Here is a 19,370-nt window from a genome sequence, read left to right as displayed (position 1 = left end):
CTTTGTTACTCACGTAGTTCATGATGTTGATGACGTAGAGGTTGTGCTCGGATTCACTCGATGCAATGAATGTAAGTAAATTCTTGTGACCTGACTTAGTGGAGCATGCATGACACAATCGAACTCCGCAAAAAACGCCGTACTACTCTTCATCTAAAGAGTCTTTCAAAAGTAATTACTTCCAACCTAGAAACAACAAAACGGACAGATTCAGCTGGGTTCTAGGTGCGTCCACCGCAAAACCGAAATTGTTTGCAAATAAGTGTTACTTATAATCAGCTTTTGAATCTCTGGAAGACTGTCAATATCAGCAAGTCACTGATGCAAGCCGAAATGTCCAGTTATGTCCACTCTCTATGAATCTATAATCTTATCTCTTAACATGCGGAAAGGCATTTCCGTGGAAATTCTTGCCAGCCGACATAAAGGGGGAAAGCTGGACAAACTTCCCTTACGTTTGTTAAAAGTTGTTTGACAACCGTGTTCACTGCTCTCGGTGTTCATCACTCTGTTTCCATCAGCCGTATGCTGTATTTGAAAGCCGACATTTAAGTATCTTGCCTTAAATGGACTGCTCCCCAAACCGAGCAGGTTTTGCGTTCCCTGCGATGCACCTGGCTGACCTAAGTTCATGGACTCTGGAGAATATGAAGCAAACATTACACAGAATGGTTTTATTGTTTACTTTACCGATTTCGACCCGGACATTTTGGATAGCACGTTTAGCAATGTTTTCAGGTGACCGGTAAATCTCACAGTAAAGTGGCTGCGTGATTGCTTGAATAGGTTGATTAGGTGTTGCATACCATTTCTAAAAATATCCATATAGAAGGAGTTCGCCCCATTACGCTATTAATTTTATACTGGTCGTATCCGTTTACCAACTAAAACAGTGTGTCAGTGTCCAGTATCACATTGAATGCGTTGTACGGGGGAACTCTACATATGTGACCTTCCGTCCAGCTGGTAACTAAGATCGAAATCGCCTTGGGTATGATTTTCCGCGACCAGACAAGACGTGGAAATCAGCCCACAGTCAGGAGTCAGACACTGAGTTCAGTTTGACACGGACAGCATTAATTTATCAAACTGAGAGCATGTGTATTGTAAGCAGACTGAGTAGTTTCAATCATTCACGTTGAAAAACCTCTCTAGCCAGATTGCAGCACATCCGTTTTCTCCACCCTTGGTATAGTGTGGGTTTTGGGGAGCGGGATTGAACACTGAGCGTCACTCAACAAACATTTATGGAAGTCCTAACTGGAACTTGTTAAGTGGACCATTATAAGACATTTAAACTTTTGAATATCTCTATGGGAGCATAATACCGATCATGATAGAGGCTTTGGTCAGGAATTATTGAATTATACAACTCGGCTTTGCTTAATGAATCACCATTGAAAACCGTCTGATGCTAAGCAATACAGTTTAATTTTTGATTGTATCCTGGATCGGATACTGGGAAAGAAATTGGGAGTGATTTTAGGGAGAAAAGGTGTCAATATCGAAGGTTCCTTATGTGGAGATGAGCCGATTGGCCACAAAAGTTCAGACTGCCCATCAGAATCGGCGCTAGATAATCTAGAACGGGAAGCAATGCAAAGTCACTTCAGTTCCGTGAGGAAAGTACATCTGTATGAATAATTTCAATCGATGGGCCGCTTCAAGCAACCAAAAGGTTTGCCTCTTTGAGTTGGGGACCTCCTTGGGGAAATATGTTTCTGGGTGTCACGCAGCATTCATATATCACAACTACGCAATCACTCTTGGTGTTAAATCTTGATGTCAGTGGCATTTATTAGAGTGGAGCAGTAAATCTGTGCGCTCGTAACGGGACGCTCATCTTGGAAAGCGGAATGGAGTTTATGCTTGCGGATGACATCCTCAGATAATTTAGAAAACTGGCCGTGTTTTCTTCGTTTTTACTACCTTTGATATCTTCCAGAGAGACGATTTCCCAGAAAACGCCATATTAGATTGTAGTTTTACTTTATTTAGGCCAGCAACATATTGTGCATACATCCTGTATCACAAAATCTAAAATGACGTTTGTAAATTTGATTTCATACAACCGATAACCGTGAACTTTAAAAATGAACTTTCATCTGATCGTTCTCGAGTTATCGATACCTTTGAAACCCATGTCGTCGATCCTTCTACCAACAGTTTTGGCATACTGGATCTCTGTCTCTTCCAAAACACAAACAAACATATCTTGAAATATTCGAGGGCGACCATCTAGCTGGTAATCAAGCTCTGCCAATCAAGAGACTTCTTCTTCATATCGGCCATTCATTCACGTTGATTACATTTCTAATATTCATCCACCAACGTCTGGCTCAAAATCACGTATTTCTCCGGTTCGCCTATTTTACTTGGTTCAGTTACTGCCTTGCCGAGTTGTATGTGCACCGCACGATTTAGTCGTCAACTAGTGAGACTAGAAATAAGTAGTTTATTCCCACTCCAATCTTCTTTCTGTCCTAACTAAATCATTCTGTCTGTCTGTCGCTTGCCGACTTTTCGTTTATTGGAGAAAACACAAACGTATGAAGCCAAATCAGTTCCACTACTCACAAACGACCGCTGGGAAATCCATTTGATTAGACCAGTTTGGTAGTTAGAGATTAGATCCGCTGGGTGCCGAATACCGGCATCGCCTTAGCGAAAATCGATTGAGCGCTGCTGTAAAAAATGGATAAGCGCTGTCTCGGAATCCACTGGGTAACCAGAAACATCACTTTTGATTGCTGAGTACTGAAAGTCTGATGACGTCAAATGTTGAATTTCAGTCAAACACAGCTTACTTCATTGGTGCACATCTAAGTGTTCCGGTGTTGTATTTTCATTTTTGATTGGGTTATAACTCGGTGCATATCCTTAAAGACAGCCCAACACTTACCTTGACAGACACGTGTGGCTTAGGGGGCTTTGTTACTCACGTAGTTCATGATGTTGATGACGTAGAGGTTGTGCTCGGATTCACTCGATGCAATGAATGTAAGTAAATTCTTGTGACCTGACTTAGTGGAGCATGCATGACACAATCGAACTCCGCAAAAAACGCCGTACTACTCTTCATCTAAAGAGTCTTTCAAAAGTAATTACTTCCAACCTAGAAACAACAAAACGGACAGATTCAGCTGGGTTCTAGGTGCGTCCACCGCAAAACCGAAATTGTTTGCAAATAAGTGTTACTTATAATCAGCTTTTGAATCTCTGGAAGACTGTCAATATCAGCAAGTCACTGATGCAAGCCGAAATGTCCAGTTATGTCCACTCTCTATGAATCTATAATCTTATCTCTTAACATGCGGAAAGGCATTTCCGTGGAAATTCTTGCCAGCCGACATAAAGGGGGAAAGCTGGACAAACTTCCCTTACGTTTGTTAAAAGTTGTTTGACAACCGTGTTCACTGCTCTCGGTGTTCATCACTCTGTTTCCATCAGCCGTATGCTGTATTTGAAAGCCGACATTTAAGTATCTTGCCTTAAATGGACTGCTCCCCAAACCGAGCAGGTTTTGCGTTCCCTGCGATGCACCTGGCTGACCTAAGTTCATGGACTCTGGAGAATATGAAGCAAACATTACACAGAATGGTTTTATTGTTTACTTTACCGATTTCGACCCGGACATTTTGGATAGCACGTTTAGCAATGTTTTCAGGTGACCGGTAAATCTCACAGTAAAGTGGCTGCGTGATTGCTTGAATAGGTTGATTAGGTGTTGCATACCATTTCTAAAAATATCCATATAGAAGGAGTTCGCCCCATTACGCTATTAATTTTATACTGGTCGTATCCGTTTACCAACTAAAACAGTGTGTCAGTGTCCAGTATCACATTGAATGCGTTGTACGGGGGAACTCTACATATGTGACCTTCCGTCCAGCTGGTAACTAAGATCGAAATCGCCTTGGGTATGATTTTCCGCGACCAGACAAGACGTGGAAATCAGCCCACAGTCAGGAGTCAGACACTGAGTTCAGTTTGACACGGACAGCATTAATTTATCAAACTGAGAGCATGTGTATTGTAAGCAGACTGAGTAGTTTCAATCATTCACGTTGAAAAACCTCTCTAGCCAGATTGCAGCACATCCGTTTTCTCCACCCTTGGTATAGTGTGGGTTTTGGGGAGCGGGATTGAACACTGAGCGTCACTCAACAAACATTTATGGAAGTCCTAATTGGAACTTGTTAAGTGGACTATTATAAGACATTTAAACTTTTGAATATCTCTATGGGAGCATAATACCGATCATGATAGAGGCTTTGGTCAGGAATTATTGAATTATACAACTCGGCTTTGCTTAATGAATCACCATTGAAAACCGTCTGATGCTAAGCAATATAGTTTAATTTTTGATTGTATCCTGGATCGGATACTGGGAAAGAAATTGGGAGTGATTTTAGGGAGAAAAGGTGTCAATATCGAAGGTTCCTTATGTGGAGATGAGCCGATTGGCCACAAAAGTTCAGACTGCCCATCAGAATCGGCGCTAGATAATCTAGAACGGGAAGCAATGCAAAGTCACTTCAGTTCCGTGAGGAAAGTACATCTGTATGAATAATTTCAATCGATGGGCCGCTTCAAGCAACCAAAAGGTTTGCCTCTTTGAGTTGGGGACCTCCTTGGGGAAATATGTTTCTGGGTGTCACGCAGCATTCATATATCACAACTACGCAATCACTCTTGGTGTTTTGATGTGATGTCAGTGGCATTTATTAGAGTGGAGCAGTAAATCTGTGCGCTCGTAACGGGACGCTCATCTTGGAAAGCGGAATGGATGCTTGCGGTGCGGATGACATCCTCAGATAATTTAGAAAACTGGCCGTGTTTTCTTCGTTTTTACTACCTTTGATATCTTCCAGAGAGACGATTTCCCAGAAAACGCCATATTAGATTGTAGTTTTACTTTATTTAGGCCAGCAACATATTGTGCATACATCCTGTATCACAAAATCTAAAATGACGTTTGTAAATTTGATTTCATACAACCGATAACCGTGAACTTTAAAAATGAACTTTCATCTGATCAACTTAGAAAAAAACAGTGAAAATCCGGACTAGAATTAAACAGAAAGGCTTGAGAATCTGCATAGCTTAATGTTTTAGCACTGCACTGTCTAAGGAAGTGGCAGACTGGGTTCGGAAGGTGAGTCAACTTGGACTGGAAAAGGTTCTGTCTACTCCGGCTTGTTGTTGGGCCGCGGTTTTCAGATAAAGCTGCAGTATTACAACTCATTGATTCAGATTTCCGAATAAAGAGAGAAAAGCTCGGCTTCAGAACCGCTTGTGCAAATGGTCCAGTTAAAATTTGATACAACTCCAAGGTCAGCGGTGGAAGAAGCGGAGTGTTATCTCGAGCCGGCTTCGGGTGTTTATTGAGACCAAAACAGTGGTAAAGTGTTAAGTAAGGAGGTCATCTGGTGGCTGATCGGATGGCGGTTGATCTGTTCGCCGAGCTTGGCAGTTTGCTTGCATCCCGTCGCACACTGCTAATCAAGCTATTGTAGAGTTCCGCCCTCAACGGCTTTCATGCATCAAAGCTATAACCTTCCGTGCATAGTTCCCTTCCCAATCCCCCCACTTGGCAGTCCACTACAGTTCTGTTATTTACGCATTAATTTACAGCTCCCACCTCTAATGCGCAGCTACCTACCCCACCTCTCCGAATCATCGGTGAATGAAACTGTGACAGCCACAACCACTGTACGGCGAGTACGCCGTTATTACAGCTGACAGTGATGACGATATTGGACCGTGCGTGAAGCATGCTAGGGGAGTAAATGCTGTGGAAATCGTACCGGCTTTATCTTGGCTCACAAAATTATGATTGAAGAAGCAGTCATATGATAGAAATCATCTCGCACAGTTCATAGCAGATATTCGGCACAAGTTGTCACTGTAGAAGGATGATAGCCTTGAAGGGATATGGTGTTGATGGGTTCTGTCGCAAACGTAGCATGCTAGTAGAGGTACCGTAAATTTGGTTTTCAATCAATGTGTTACTTATCCTTCGATCTTCTTCGAAGTTCAATGACTTGTAAATCGGAAGATATACTTCGTCAACGGTAGTAACGGCGAAATACGTAGTTTTTGTCACTTCGGTCACGTTTTCAACTCTTAAGCAGAGAAGCCAAGGATGTAAAAGTAGCGTCAATAAATCACTGATTACATTGCAATATTATCATCAGTTATTTTTGAAGGGCATGGTCACAAGCATAAAAATTGAATGCAAGCGACGAATGCATGGTGAACACTAGATAAAACTGGGGGAATGTCTCCTTCGAATTCATGCCACCAACAGTTCCCGTCAGATGAGATGAATCCCAGCTTATGTAAAAAACGTCTGGTATGGAAACACGCGTCTAAAGACCAACAATCGAAGATAGGACGAACCATGTTGAATGCTCTTCAAGGTGCGGTAAACCCCAGCACAGTCAAGACTCATACATCAGGCACAAAGTGTCCGTCATACTGGGGCTGGTGTGAGATTAAATGGCAAAAAATTACGAGAAAAACACTAATTTGCAAACCAATTCGTTTTACACGGGAGACCCAATTGAATCTCTCGTTTATGATGTCCTCCAGCTGAATGTGCTGCACACAGGCCGCCTCATGATTCAGTTGGCACGATATTCGAGATATCGCAGTATATTTTCATAAGGAAACTACTCACAAGGTTGCTGAAAACTCTTCGAAGGCAAAAATTTACATTCAACGCCATGTGCCACGCATAAAAGTGTCATGAATACGCAGAGAGCCCACAATGGCAAGCAAACACAAGTCACTGACTGTGACCTTAGGGCCGCAATTCAATAACAGCATTGGTGGATTGAGGAAAGCAGATCCCTCGATGAGAGATTATCATCGGTTGGTGGACCAAAAAGTCGACATCACAACCGACTACACGTAGGGCTGAGATTATGGCGAGGGAATATTCATCAGCACCATGCCACGAGACAACCTACTAACGCAGAAGAACTCAGTAAAAGATCAAAGCACATCGTGCTGATTGAATTCCGAATAAGTTAGTTCCATGTACGAGTAATCTGCCCTTTTTCTGTCCACAAATGAGGTTGACGAGCAGGTTTTCCTAAAATTAAAAAAAAAACAAATTCTCACGAGTAAATTCTTTGAAGAAAGGATTTATCTCCGGACAGTGTGTACAAGATTTGCTCTTGGACAGAATTCCTAAGTTTTTCTGAGGAGAATTCTAGAACTCTCATCCTTTGTGCAGCTTTTTCAGAATGTTTAAATTCTTTCTTAAGGTATGTTACCACCGAGACCATTTATGGTTAGCTTTTGGACTAGAGGTTTGAAAAAAATCGGACTGCCTATAACTACGACTGTAACTGCTGCAGGACTAAGAATGTTTGTAGATGTGAACTCCCAAATCAACAAAACTTCGGTGGTTTTTATTCATCTGTAAGAATCCATTCTAAAGGACAATGATGTTGGTAATTCGAAAAGTCTTTGTGGAAATAACCGTTCCTGTGAATGGTCACTAATGATTTAGATAGCAGAGAATGATGCAAGAAACCATGATCTCTTGCTGAGACAAACTCAAAGGATTTTTTCGCGAAAACTGGGACAAAATCTGATCTCATTCCCCGAAAATAGCCAATCCCGGGTTGACTCACGGTCATTTCCCTCCGTGACAGGCCAATTTTCGCCCGGCACTAATTTCCAATAATCCGAATTATCAGTTCCATAGTTGAAATTTTTAAAACGTTTTGTTTCTAATGCATCGGTCTAAAAATTAACGGAATTTTATACAGCGCGTACGCGATACAGTAAAATGCTAAACAAGTGATTTTCTCAGATTAACCTTAAATTCAGACATACTGACTGACTGTTTTCGCTGATAACTGCACACCGCCTCGTGTCACCAATCAAAGTAGAGTTAGGTCCAATTAACCACCCCACCCCCATGCCCAAAACAATTGTGTGAATATGGAGCTAGGAAGTTTTTATTTGCTCTCAGTGATGATCTACACATCTTCAACTCGTAGAGTACTGCTGAATCTTTACAACTTTGTTCTTTTGCATGACAACAGGGACGCTATTTCAGAAGTCTTGGAACAAGAGTACAAGTTAGCATGGCCTTTGACGACTTTTTACCTATCACTGACAGAAATGCTCGAAGGTTATATTATCTCCAGTGTGTGAAGAGCTTGATAAGTGAAATTAACAGACGAACGAGTTTTCAGTTATCAGCAAAATGGTCTGGGTCTTAAAGTACAAAACCCAAACAGAGTAAGATCCAATTAACCACCCTCACTCCCAACCACAAACCACTTATCTTGGCAACTTTGAGCGAACACAGGTGAACGAAGTCTGTGAACGACCCCAAGAGGAATTTTCAATTAAGATGTCTTAGACTGAAGAAGCAAGGACGAAAAATCCGGGTTCATCATGAAGACGAATCCCCCCTAACCAATCTATCGTAAATCTCAGTCGTCCCCACTAATCAACAAACAGGAACATCAGACTGAGCACCCAGCACTGATCACGTCACTAGTCACAAGGCATCTCACGGATGGGTTCCCTGACTACCTTCAAACCCAATCAACCTACTTAATTACTCATTTGGCCTGACCAAGCTTTTACGTCAAAAGTGAAACGTTGCCCAACAATAAATCCACCGATTGTTTACCAAACCGCTCTGAAACGAAAAATGTTGAACGCTCTTCAAGGCACGGTAGGCACTAGCACAATTCAGATTGGCCCGGCACTAATTTCCAATTCCATAGTTGAAATTTTTAAAACTTTTGTTCCTAATGCATTGGTCTAAAAACTAACGGAATTTTATACAGCACGTACGTGACACAGTAAAATGCTAGACAAGTGATTTTCTCAGATTAACCTTAAATTCAGACATACTGGTTTGCCGGGGGCTAGTCGACCAATCGGTCACACATTGATGTCGTCAAAAATACCCGCATCAAACAACTGCATCTAATGGATGTGTAATCATGCACTTTTGTTTGCAGGCAAACGTCGATTCAGCATTAAATTATGGAAAATATTCTCAGATTGCTTCAACTGTCTGCCGGTTGCGGCGATCGTTGGGGACAAAATCTTCTGCTGTCATGGTGGTAAGTTTCAGGCGTTCGTCTTTCAGAGGTACTGCTGACTGCGTGTAGTTTTTTTTCGGAGTGGAGGTCACGTAATTTGAAAAGTCAAGGTGGCGTATTAAGTATAGGACATCCTTCCGAAAGACGATATACCACTCCAGGCAGTTTCTCGTTACTGAGTATTGAAGTGACTTCATGCATGATGAAGAACCACGCTTTGTGACCATTTTTAGACTTAACACAGAGCCCATTCGACCGCTGTTCAGCTGAATATAACTAGAAAGCTCGTAAGATTGTTGCAATATGCCTAAAACATAAAGCACGTGTCACCAGTGGTTGGAATCTGAAAAAAAGGAATCCGAGATTTAGGGACATAAGTTTGCATTTATAGCTACTAGTTCAGCTCGTTTATTTGGCTACAGAGCTAGATAACCTTCCACCCACACTTGACTAAACTAATCTACCTTCACATGATAGCTTTGGGTTTGAAAATTGACTACCATGACCTAACCGAGCCTTCGGTTACCTTCGATGGCTTCCCCCTCTTCCAAGTCCATTAGTAGCCTAGCCACATTAAGCTATCACCCTTGATAACGACACACACGTGACACCAGTAGGTACAAATATTGATCTCATTTGTCATTTCGGCTTTGTCAGCTGAATCCGACTCCAACAGCATTCACTCCACCATAACTGATCCAGAAGGCAGTTTATTTATCGAAATACATTCATTTGCATACCAATTTGGTTTTCAAGGGAGATCTAAGTGAATCCCTGCCTTGTGATATTCCTGTTCAACTGAATGTTCAGGACCGGGCCGCCTCATGTTTCATTTTGTACGGTATTACATATTACGCAATGGACTACTTAGGCCAGATCAGTGTCTTGGTCAAATTTCGTGCAATTTCAGTCGAAGTGGAAAGTAGGTTTGGGAAAACTGAGGGACTGTGGTCCAACAAGAACAAGACTGGTCGTGGGCTGTCGGAGAGCTCTCAGCAACCGTATGAGTAGTGCGTTACGTCCATACAGTTGTTTTCTTTCTGAGCGTAAATCTAATCAAGAAGACCAACCAAAAAGACTGGAATAAAACTACCATGTGGCATACCGTCGCTTTTACCTTCCGTTTCAAAAACGAGAACGTAAAAATGAGTTTTTGCCAGGCAACTACCCAAACCGTGAGAAACTATCGACATTTTCTGAATTCTCATGAGCTGTCTCGCTCAAAACGATGAAAAGTAAACCAATACGGTCACCTCATCGTTGCAATATTCTCGCGTAGAATGACATCGTAGTGGATATTTTGGAACAGAAGATCCTACATTCCAAAGAAAGCCCACGATTTTCTGATGGACGGTGAAACAAACAAGCTGTGAAGCTATTCACGAAGAAATATGAAGAAGTACGATCAGATCCACAGAAAATTTAGTTATCAACCGGTTGCTCAGGCGGTGGTCAACCCACTTGCCGAGCCTGACGATAATCAAACTTCTCGTCACTTGAACGTCAGCTAACTAAACAGCACTTTAACGTATTGCCATCGGCTTTGATAAAGTCTGTTGTGGAATAGACCAAGTGGGTACCTGGTCGTTTCCCGGTGCTACGGATATCGGTCGGCTAGTGGCAGTTTAGTTTTCTCGAGAAAAAATACTGAAACGAAATTCCAGAGAGTTGAATACCCTTCATCATAATGGAAGAGAAGACCTCCGAGCTAAGGATATCCAGTACTGACAATCTCATATTGAATGGGATTTAGGCTTACTGAGCTCTTTCTTTTCAAAACAAACCAAAAGCATATGAACAATCTTTCGTAGCTATCCAGATGATGCACAGTACGGCGCACGACAGAGATAAATGTCCCCAAACGCGGGATTAGCAATATTTGCCGGGTGTAAAGGAAACTATCCTTTAGCGAATATACACTCATTTGCAAACTTATTTGGTTTCTTCGAGAAACTCACCTAGAACCCAACTGAATCTCTCGGTTTTGATGTTTGCAGACGCCTACATGATGAGCCCCAAGAAGGGCAAAACCGGTCGTGGGCTGTCGAGGAGTTTTCAGCAACCTTACGAGTAGTTCATTACAAAAGCAACCATTCTTTCTTAAAGGAAACTACTCACAAGGTTGCTGAAAACTCTTCGATAGCCCACGACCGGTTTAGCCCTTCTTGGGGTTCATCAGGTAGGTGCAGTGCCCGATTTTCCGCCAACCTCATGTCCTACTCGAACGGGAATTGGACTGTTTTCGAGAAATGTATTCATTTGCAAATCAATTTGGTTTTTCAGTAACCTTGTGATTAGTTTCCTTTATGAAAATACACCGTGATATCTCGAATATCGTGTCAACTAAATCATGGGGCGGCCTGTGTGCAGCACATTCAGTTGTAGAATATCATATACCAGAGATTCAGTTGAGTCTCTCGTGAAAACCAAATTGATTTGCAAAAGAGTGTATTTCTCGGATCCATCCTTTATTTAACTGTTAATTTATTTTCGGGTGCCATCTGATAAGTTTTTCCCGAAACCTTCAGCCCGCGAACCAAAACGTTTTGGTCATTTTCGTCTGGACAACCGCTGCACAAAAACAATCAAGGTCCGAATTCACAGTACACATAACCTTTTCATTCCGGATTGAGCAGAGTACTGCTTCGTAAAAACAAGCTAATCACTTTCCACTATACGCGTTGAGAGCAGTCTTGAGAGTCGTTTTGAATTAAAAACATCAAACAGTCATTCTTTCAAAGCAGTAACTCCCAACTGGATCGAGATTAATTCGAAATTTTTTGAAGATTACTAGGTATCATTATTGAAGAGAGGGTTACTTGGCTAAATATGAACCACCTAAAGCACGAGCTGTGTGCAAATCGACTAATGGGCACACATGACCCCGCGTTTCAGGACCGTGGTCCGCCTGTACTTCTCAGAATAACACTGGGGAAACTGATTGGGCTTACTATTCATTTACGCCGGAAATTCGTTGTTTTCGAAATAAATTAACGTCTTGCCTTGGATACGGCTCTAACCAGCCTGTTTAATGTCTACTCTGGACCACTGCTTACAGTGTCACAGGGCCAGAACGCAACCGAATTTGCTGAACAGACTAATGCCCATCAGATGATGACACACATGTTACCATCAGCTCAATTACTGGCAACAGTTTGATCAAAAATGCGGGCATGATAAGTAGACACATAATCCTCCCTGAATATGTATGCCTGTGAGTGTCAGAAGGCTGTGCAAACATCAGGCAAACAAGTTGCTTCTTAGCATGTTCTATCGAGAGCAGACAGATAGCTTGGTGACGCATCAACTACGTGACCTACGTCTGATGCAATTTCCCTAAATAGTTGATTTGTGTTGTGCTCCTCAAAAAACCTGCTAACAGACGCTTAGGTCCATTTGGCAGAACTGTCCTCTGTATGATCACAAACCTACATTTGCTTGAGTCCCAAGATGATCTAGGGATGTTGGGAACCCCGCGTTAAATAACGACTGAACGAAACAGTGAGTTGCGTCTCCCATCAAAACCAAGTTGATAGGCATATGAGTACAGTTGTTGAATTTCGTACAGTTTGGGTTCAAGTGAAACATAAGACCGAAGGAAACCTAAAGCCCTGGTCAGCCCAAAATAGAGCAAAACCGGTTTTTAGGCTACCGGAGAGTCTTTAGCAAGCAAGTGCGCGGTTTCTTTTACGGAAAAAAATTATATACTTCGCCGTAGAGGAATGAGTGACCATGCTAGTATAAACACAAAACAAACAAAACCAGTTGACGTTCGCTTCACGAAGTCTTTCATGTCTCTACGAAAAAAGTGATTTTTAAATCCCCAAATGCGCGAATTCGGAGATAGTTGGAGGAGCTAAACCCACTAAGGTTCCCAGATGACTTAGCCAAACTACTCCATTCGTAGCCTCAGTGCCCGCATGATTATGAGGTTTACAAAGCCACTCTCGGTGCACACCTATTTTGGTTGTGTAGCTAGTAGAAACTGAAAAAAAACATTTTGTGAACAATATGGTCCCCGCATTTATTGCGATCTGTCAAATTGTGAGCAAGAAATTGTACCGCAAACTTAAACAGTGATGGAATAGCACTTCAGCGTAAGTACCTTTGTTACTTGCTTCCGTACACCAGACAATTTTGTGGCGTCTCCCATTACAAATCATGAATTTCTATAAGTTATCTGGATGAAAAGTTATACCTTTGATCGAAAAAAAAACAATGTGAGTAATATAAAATGTATTTCTGATATGCTCCACGGTGAATCCCTCCTCTTGCCGTTCTTTTTATCGAAAGGCCTTTCTCCCGATCTTCAAAATATGGACCAAATTCGTCAAATAATCAGGCCAACTGACGTTCCAGACACGGGTGAGTACAGCAGCTGAACCAGCGGACGTGTACGATTTGTTTTTGGCCAACGCTTGTTAACACTTCGTTCGAGTTGTTTCCGGACAAAGTTGTGTGGATTCACTTAAGATCAACAAACAGTAAGATATTTAAAGGGTTCTCAAGCATTTGTGGAAACCGATCGATTGATCAACAGGTGTACATCTGTCGGAATGTTGCATCCTGTCATGGCTTTGAAAACGATTGCTTACTGGCGATTCGCAAGACGAACCACTAGCGAATACACTGACCAGTCGGTCAGTGTGAAGTCGGGCAGTAGCGTGTAGAATTGTACCAATCCATTCGTTTTCTGTACACAGTATGGATTTAACCAGCTATGTTCGGGACCTCCCCTGAAGGAACTAGCCCTTGTAGCTTAACTCGAACTGCCTGGCATACCTGAAGGTGTACGACAAATGAACCTCTCAAAACTTCACCAATACGGGGTTTCATGTCGGATAGCAGTCTCCGTATATTAAGTCCACTATACAAACTGATGGAATCCATTAGTTTTTGACTTCATGCCACAGGGATATTGCGATGGTCGACCCTACCTTCGATGGAGACTGAACCACGGAAAATTCTTTTGGGAATCAGTCTTCTGCTCTATGCGCGGAAGCCAGTCGAAAGAATCGGACACCAAGGAAGGATCAGCTGGGTGCTTCTCCATATCACGGACTATGTGAATGGATGCATCCACCTCCTTCAGTATGCTCGGAACATTGTTGAAATACGTTAATAAGACATCTGAGGCTTTTGTTCACTTTGTAATATAAAATTCGATCAATACCCCACAGTAGGTACGTCTTGATATGTAGCGTTACATCTGCTCGACCAATAACGCAGTCACTTTTTAAGTCTACAGCAATAGGTAAATTCCTAGAATCGACCTGCATCCTGTGAACGCGCTCTGCAAAAGTTTCCTTAAAGGGTGATCTTCATTTTAAAAAACAACTTTAAAGAAATATACCGGAGGCTGATGTATCACTTCTCCGATAGTTTCATTTTACCGCCATAATTTCAAAGTGTAAAGCCCGAAAGCCTCAAATAGTTTAAGAATAGACCTGCTTCTATGGTCTATAAAAACCAATTATCAGTGCAAGGTTTCCTTTGCGACATGAAACGGAACTCGGACCACATTTAAAAGATTTGTCAGAGATTTTAGTGGATCATCTTGTAGACGATAAGAGCTGTTTGAACACGCAAAGTTGGCTGTATTTGTTGAACAAACCACCATCGATTAAAGGGCGGTCATTGGTGCGGTTGCCTTTCATCAGCCGAAAAACACTATAAATTATTCATCCAGTGCAGTCTGCGAGCAAAGGATTTATTTTGACCAAACTAACAGACATGTTCAGGCTTGAGCTGGGTGCGGGTTGTAGGACAACGGACATACGGACGAAAGCATCGGAAAAGCGTTGAACACATTGTCAAGGAACACTATTGACCAATGGACTGTTGAGGACGTTCTTCAAGGACATCCCCAAGCGAGAAAGCAGTAATATGTTTGTCTCCATTTTCAGGTTTCCAGACGCCATCTTGTTCGACAAGACTCAGTAGTGAGTGCATGCTTTCCTCCAACACTATATTTCACTGACTTCTAGAGAAAATCTTTCGTGGAATATGATGCCGATACAGAACGTGTGTATGTGGCTTTAAACTGATCACAGAAACTGCGGACGCTGGAAAAGGACTCGAACCATAATATTAGTCCATCTGTACGGAGCAAATTTTTCTATAGGTTGCTTGAATGCGTACTGAGGTATGCTTCCGACATACCGTATTTTTAGTCGAAGTGACTTCGAGGTAGCTCAGTGGTTAGAGCGCGAACTTACTCAGTAGAAGGTTGATGGTTTGGCGCCTACCTCTGCATTCCGATTGCACCTGTCTAGGCTTGGACAATATGGCGGTATCCCAGTCCTCATGCTTTCTTAGTCTGGCATAGTATCTGGGAGTCGAAAGGGTGTTAAGGCTCAAAGATCATTACTACTATTGTCATTTATTTTCGAAGAACACGGTCAAAGACACAAAAAGTGAATGCAAGCAACGAATGCGAGAAACTAACAGGAGAATCTGATAGAATAGAGAGAAACGTCTTATTCGGATTCATGCCACCAACAGTTCCCGTCAGATGAGATGAATCCCAACTTATGTAAAAAAAGACTGGTATGGAAACACGCGTCTAAAGACCAACAACCGAAGAAAGGACAAACAATGTCGAATACTCTTCGAGGCCCGGTAAGTGCCAGCACAAGCAAGACTCAGAACTCTCAATGCCCAATGCTGAGAAAGGTAAAACTTTCCTTCTGTTCAGTTTGAATCGAGATATTACAGAATTCCTTCACAAACAGGGAGAGCTCCCGTCGATGAGCAAGGTCAATGTCAGGTGACCTTAGACGGGCAAACAACCGACACCTAAATAACTCAGCGTCTTGGAGCGCACGGATTATCTTCAGTTTATTGAGTGGAACAAATATTTTCAGCTGAGATAAAGTGTGTTCACCAAACAAGCATAGAGGAGAAAGATAACACTCCCGGAACGCGGTAAGTCTGGTGAGTGTTGCTGATAAGCTCTGTATTGCGTAAAGGAATCATGTCTCTGAAAGTCGCCTTATTCCGTAAAATGTCCCGGTGTTTTGTCCTTCCAGCAGGATTGTACTCAAGTATGCCTAGTACACATCTTCAACAAATAACGTCTCATAGAAACTGTGTTTATTGATTAAAATAAGCTGTCGCATATATTCGTACAGATTGTGCAAGGACCTTAAACCTTCCAAGTATTCCGCTTTATGACACAGCTGGTTCAGATAGTTTGTAGGTTCCAGCTTCTGCGTTGAGAGGACAGCTTGAATGATTAAATCAACCGTTCCTTCTAAATGACTGAATTAACTTGGGGGGGGGGAGTGGAAGAGGTTGTACACTTTGTATCACAATTTGTGTGTAACCGTCCGTGTCATCTGCGTCGTCCGATTCATCCACGACTTCCTGGGTTATCCTGTATCACACATACTTTTTTCCAAAACTTCATCACATCCAACTTTTTCTTGAAAGGGGAGGGCGAGATCCATGTTGTCACCTTCTTCGATAAAATTCGCATCAGCTATTATGGAGCCCGTTTCTTCGGTGGTTTTCTCCGGAGTCCCAGGGAATATCTTGGTTTAACTGAGCTGGACGTGGAATTGATTTTTTCGGTCGGAGGTGTTTGCTTTCAGAAGAACAGCGAAATTCCTCAGAGCCTCCCAGGAAAATGCTATTGTACTTCAAGATATTGAAGTGGGGTATCCTTTTATGGACATGATTATATGGTGTGGTGTGTACTGTATCACGACATATGCAAACATCAAGGTCTGATTTGCCCACTCTGGAGAAAATTCTAAAGTATTTTCTGAAAACAATACCATAGATGAACATTGGAAAACCGCGGGAAAACGTCAAATTCAGCTACTTAAAATAAAGGTCGGTCATTTGCCCGACGTGAAAATAAACGACAAATTAACTGTTAATTTGAGTTGTTCAAACCCGTTCCAACAAAGTATGCCATCGGAGTTTAGATCGTCAGTCTTTAAAGGAGCTCACCAGATACGCCTAACCATAAGTCATGTGACACTCCGGATACCAGTGAAAGGAAGAAGGCCTTGTTTATTAGAAAATGCCAGTTACAGACTATTGGACAGAGAAGCAAAACTCTCATATGTATCTTGTTTACAAAAACTGAATATCCATCTCGTCCTCGAACGCGTCTTCCTGAACTTTCCTGGATATTCATTGACTGTTACTCAGATGCAAGCGAATGCTACAAAGCGGCTCCACAAATTCCGCAATAGATCTCCCTTTTCAAGAGACGCAAGGCGAATTTACCAGAAGAAAACATACTAGTCGCATGCCTCCCTCATCAGTAGTATCACCGTTACACCAGTGGTACATAACCTCCCCTCGGATGAAAATCCCGTCGTGTTGAGCGCAACTCAATAATCATAAGACTACCAAAAACTCTTTGATATCCATCAATCGGGTTCGCCCTTCTTACGGCTAAATCCCCGATTTTCCACCAACTGCGTGTTCTACTTGAACACCAGAACTTTCCCCTGTTAATGAATTATGGTTATTGACAAAAATTTAATTAGATAGCTATTTACCCAAAAAGTACCACAGCGTGACAAACATTTCACTGCCCTCAAATTGGCCCTTCGAAGGTCAAAGAAACAAGTAATTGGCAGATTTCCAGCTTTGAGAAGAGTGTGTGGAAGCTGATCAAGTAGCTTTTTTTTTTTAAATCGATCTGACGGCCCAGAGAGTAAAGTGGCTATGGCTGGCGGGCGCGCTCTCATCTGAAATCTCCCGATGTCGCGGCGTCTGTAACATGGCATCGCCGCTCCGTTTTCTTCTAACACAAAGTTGGTTCACCATGACCCGTTGATAAACCTCTTTGTACACATACAAAATTAGTGAAGATGGAGATTCGACATACCTGAGTACATCTTACCAGAAAATCAATGCAATCAAATCCTTAAAAAAGAGTAGTATACTTGAAAAATCAGGTTATCACCGAAAAGTCCCAACTACCTACCACTAAACAGAAGTAATCAATCTTCGATTTAATTATGCTGGTGATTGTTAATGGGGTTTAAAATTCATGTGGCAACGAAATTCACTAATTGCCAATGAAATTGGCGACGGCGCGATGAGAATGTCTGTAGTGACAGTCCTACCAGACGGTCGTTTTTTTCTCACCACTATTATCAAATGACATTTGTCGCTTGTCTGTTCGCGCAACCCGTTCATTGCTCACGGGTTACCGGTTTCATCGTGGAGAGCAAAACAAACTTGTCAAACACTGGTCAGGGTTATTTGCGGACCTCTTGACAGATAAGAGCTTAAAGTTGGTGTCACAAAATATCTATCAGTTTTCGTCAATTGCTTTACGGGGATCACTGAGCCTTTTATGGATTACGCACGTTGAACTTGTCAAGTTGTTCGAAACATATGACATAAGCGTATGCACAGGCAATGACCTGGTTCTCACATAAAAGGTTCCAACAATAGTGTACACCTGTCAACCTCAAGTGTATCGTTGCCAACCCTGAAAATGTGAATTCTCCACGAGATTTCTGGATTTATCGATTCGATACTCGTGACTGCAGCTAAAATCAATACTCTCAGACTTGCAAAATCGTAATATTGACTATTCATTGTATGGTCTGTCTGAATTATGAAACATACATTTAACCCCAATCTCCAGTGTTTGGTTTATTTTATGCTCACCGGACGGAATGTGAAATTTCTGGAGGACTAATAGCTTATTCGTTAACAATCTAGTTTAGTGACAGATGTATCAAATGTGTTCCTTTATGAATTGTTCCGTCCAGTTAAACTGCAACCATCTCAACAGCAGGCTGTTGGATTCACAAAAACTTGCGAATTAGGCTAGAATAGCGTCGTTATATTCTGTCGAATCAGTCTGTGGTTTGTCAAGCCCTCTGTAAGGCTTGAGTCGACTGACTCCATTATCATCATCATCATCATCATCATCATCATCATCATCATCATCATCATCATCATCGAGAGCATGACATCAGTGTTGAACACCGATGCTTCACTGCAGTACAACCATGACTTATTTGAAAGCCTTGTAAAGAAATGAATAAAGGTGGACGGAGAAGGGACTTAGTGCTAGCTTACCTCAATCATTCCGAGGTGCCTACACCTCCAGACATTCACTCAGGCGATCTGGATAGAAAGTGATAACAAGATCGCCACTGACATCGGTTGGCAGCCATATCTTGTAGTGTCTCCAACCAGGCACAGTGAGGATCACGCGGTCCACATCCTGGAGGGCGAGTAGCACCGACAGCACCCAAGCGTTTCATGATCTCCTTCATACTCCTCTGCCAGGTCATGGGT

The 19,370-nt window shown here is 42.1% G+C and overlaps 1 protein-coding gene across 1 annotated transcript in view; it reads left to right on the top strand.

Annotated features, from left to right (window-relative positions):
• The window catches only part of T265_03762 (hypothetical protein), a gene marked incomplete at both ends in the record, with an annotated part of 59,185 nt that overhangs the window by 30,149 nt on the left and 9,666 nt on the right, over positions 1–19,370 (top strand). Inside the window, 2 exons of the mRNA XM_009168315.1 lie at positions 9,003–9,107; positions 13,380–13,451. Of these exons, the coding sequence (XP_009166579.1) occupies positions 9,003–9,107; positions 13,380–13,451 (177 nt within the window). The remainder of the gene's footprint in view (positions 1–9,002; positions 9,108–13,379; positions 13,452–19,370) is intronic.

The sequence above is a fragment of the Opisthorchis viverrini genome, assembly GCF_000715545.1.
Source record: "Opisthorchis viverrini unplaced genomic scaffold opera_v5_60, whole genome shotgun sequence".
Lineage (NCBI taxonomy): Eukaryota > Metazoa > Platyhelminthes > Trematoda > Opisthorchiida > Opisthorchiidae > Opisthorchis > Opisthorchis viverrini.
The sequence above is the reverse complement of the archived record's forward strand: the minus strand, read 5'-3'. Positions and strand labels throughout refer to the sequence as shown.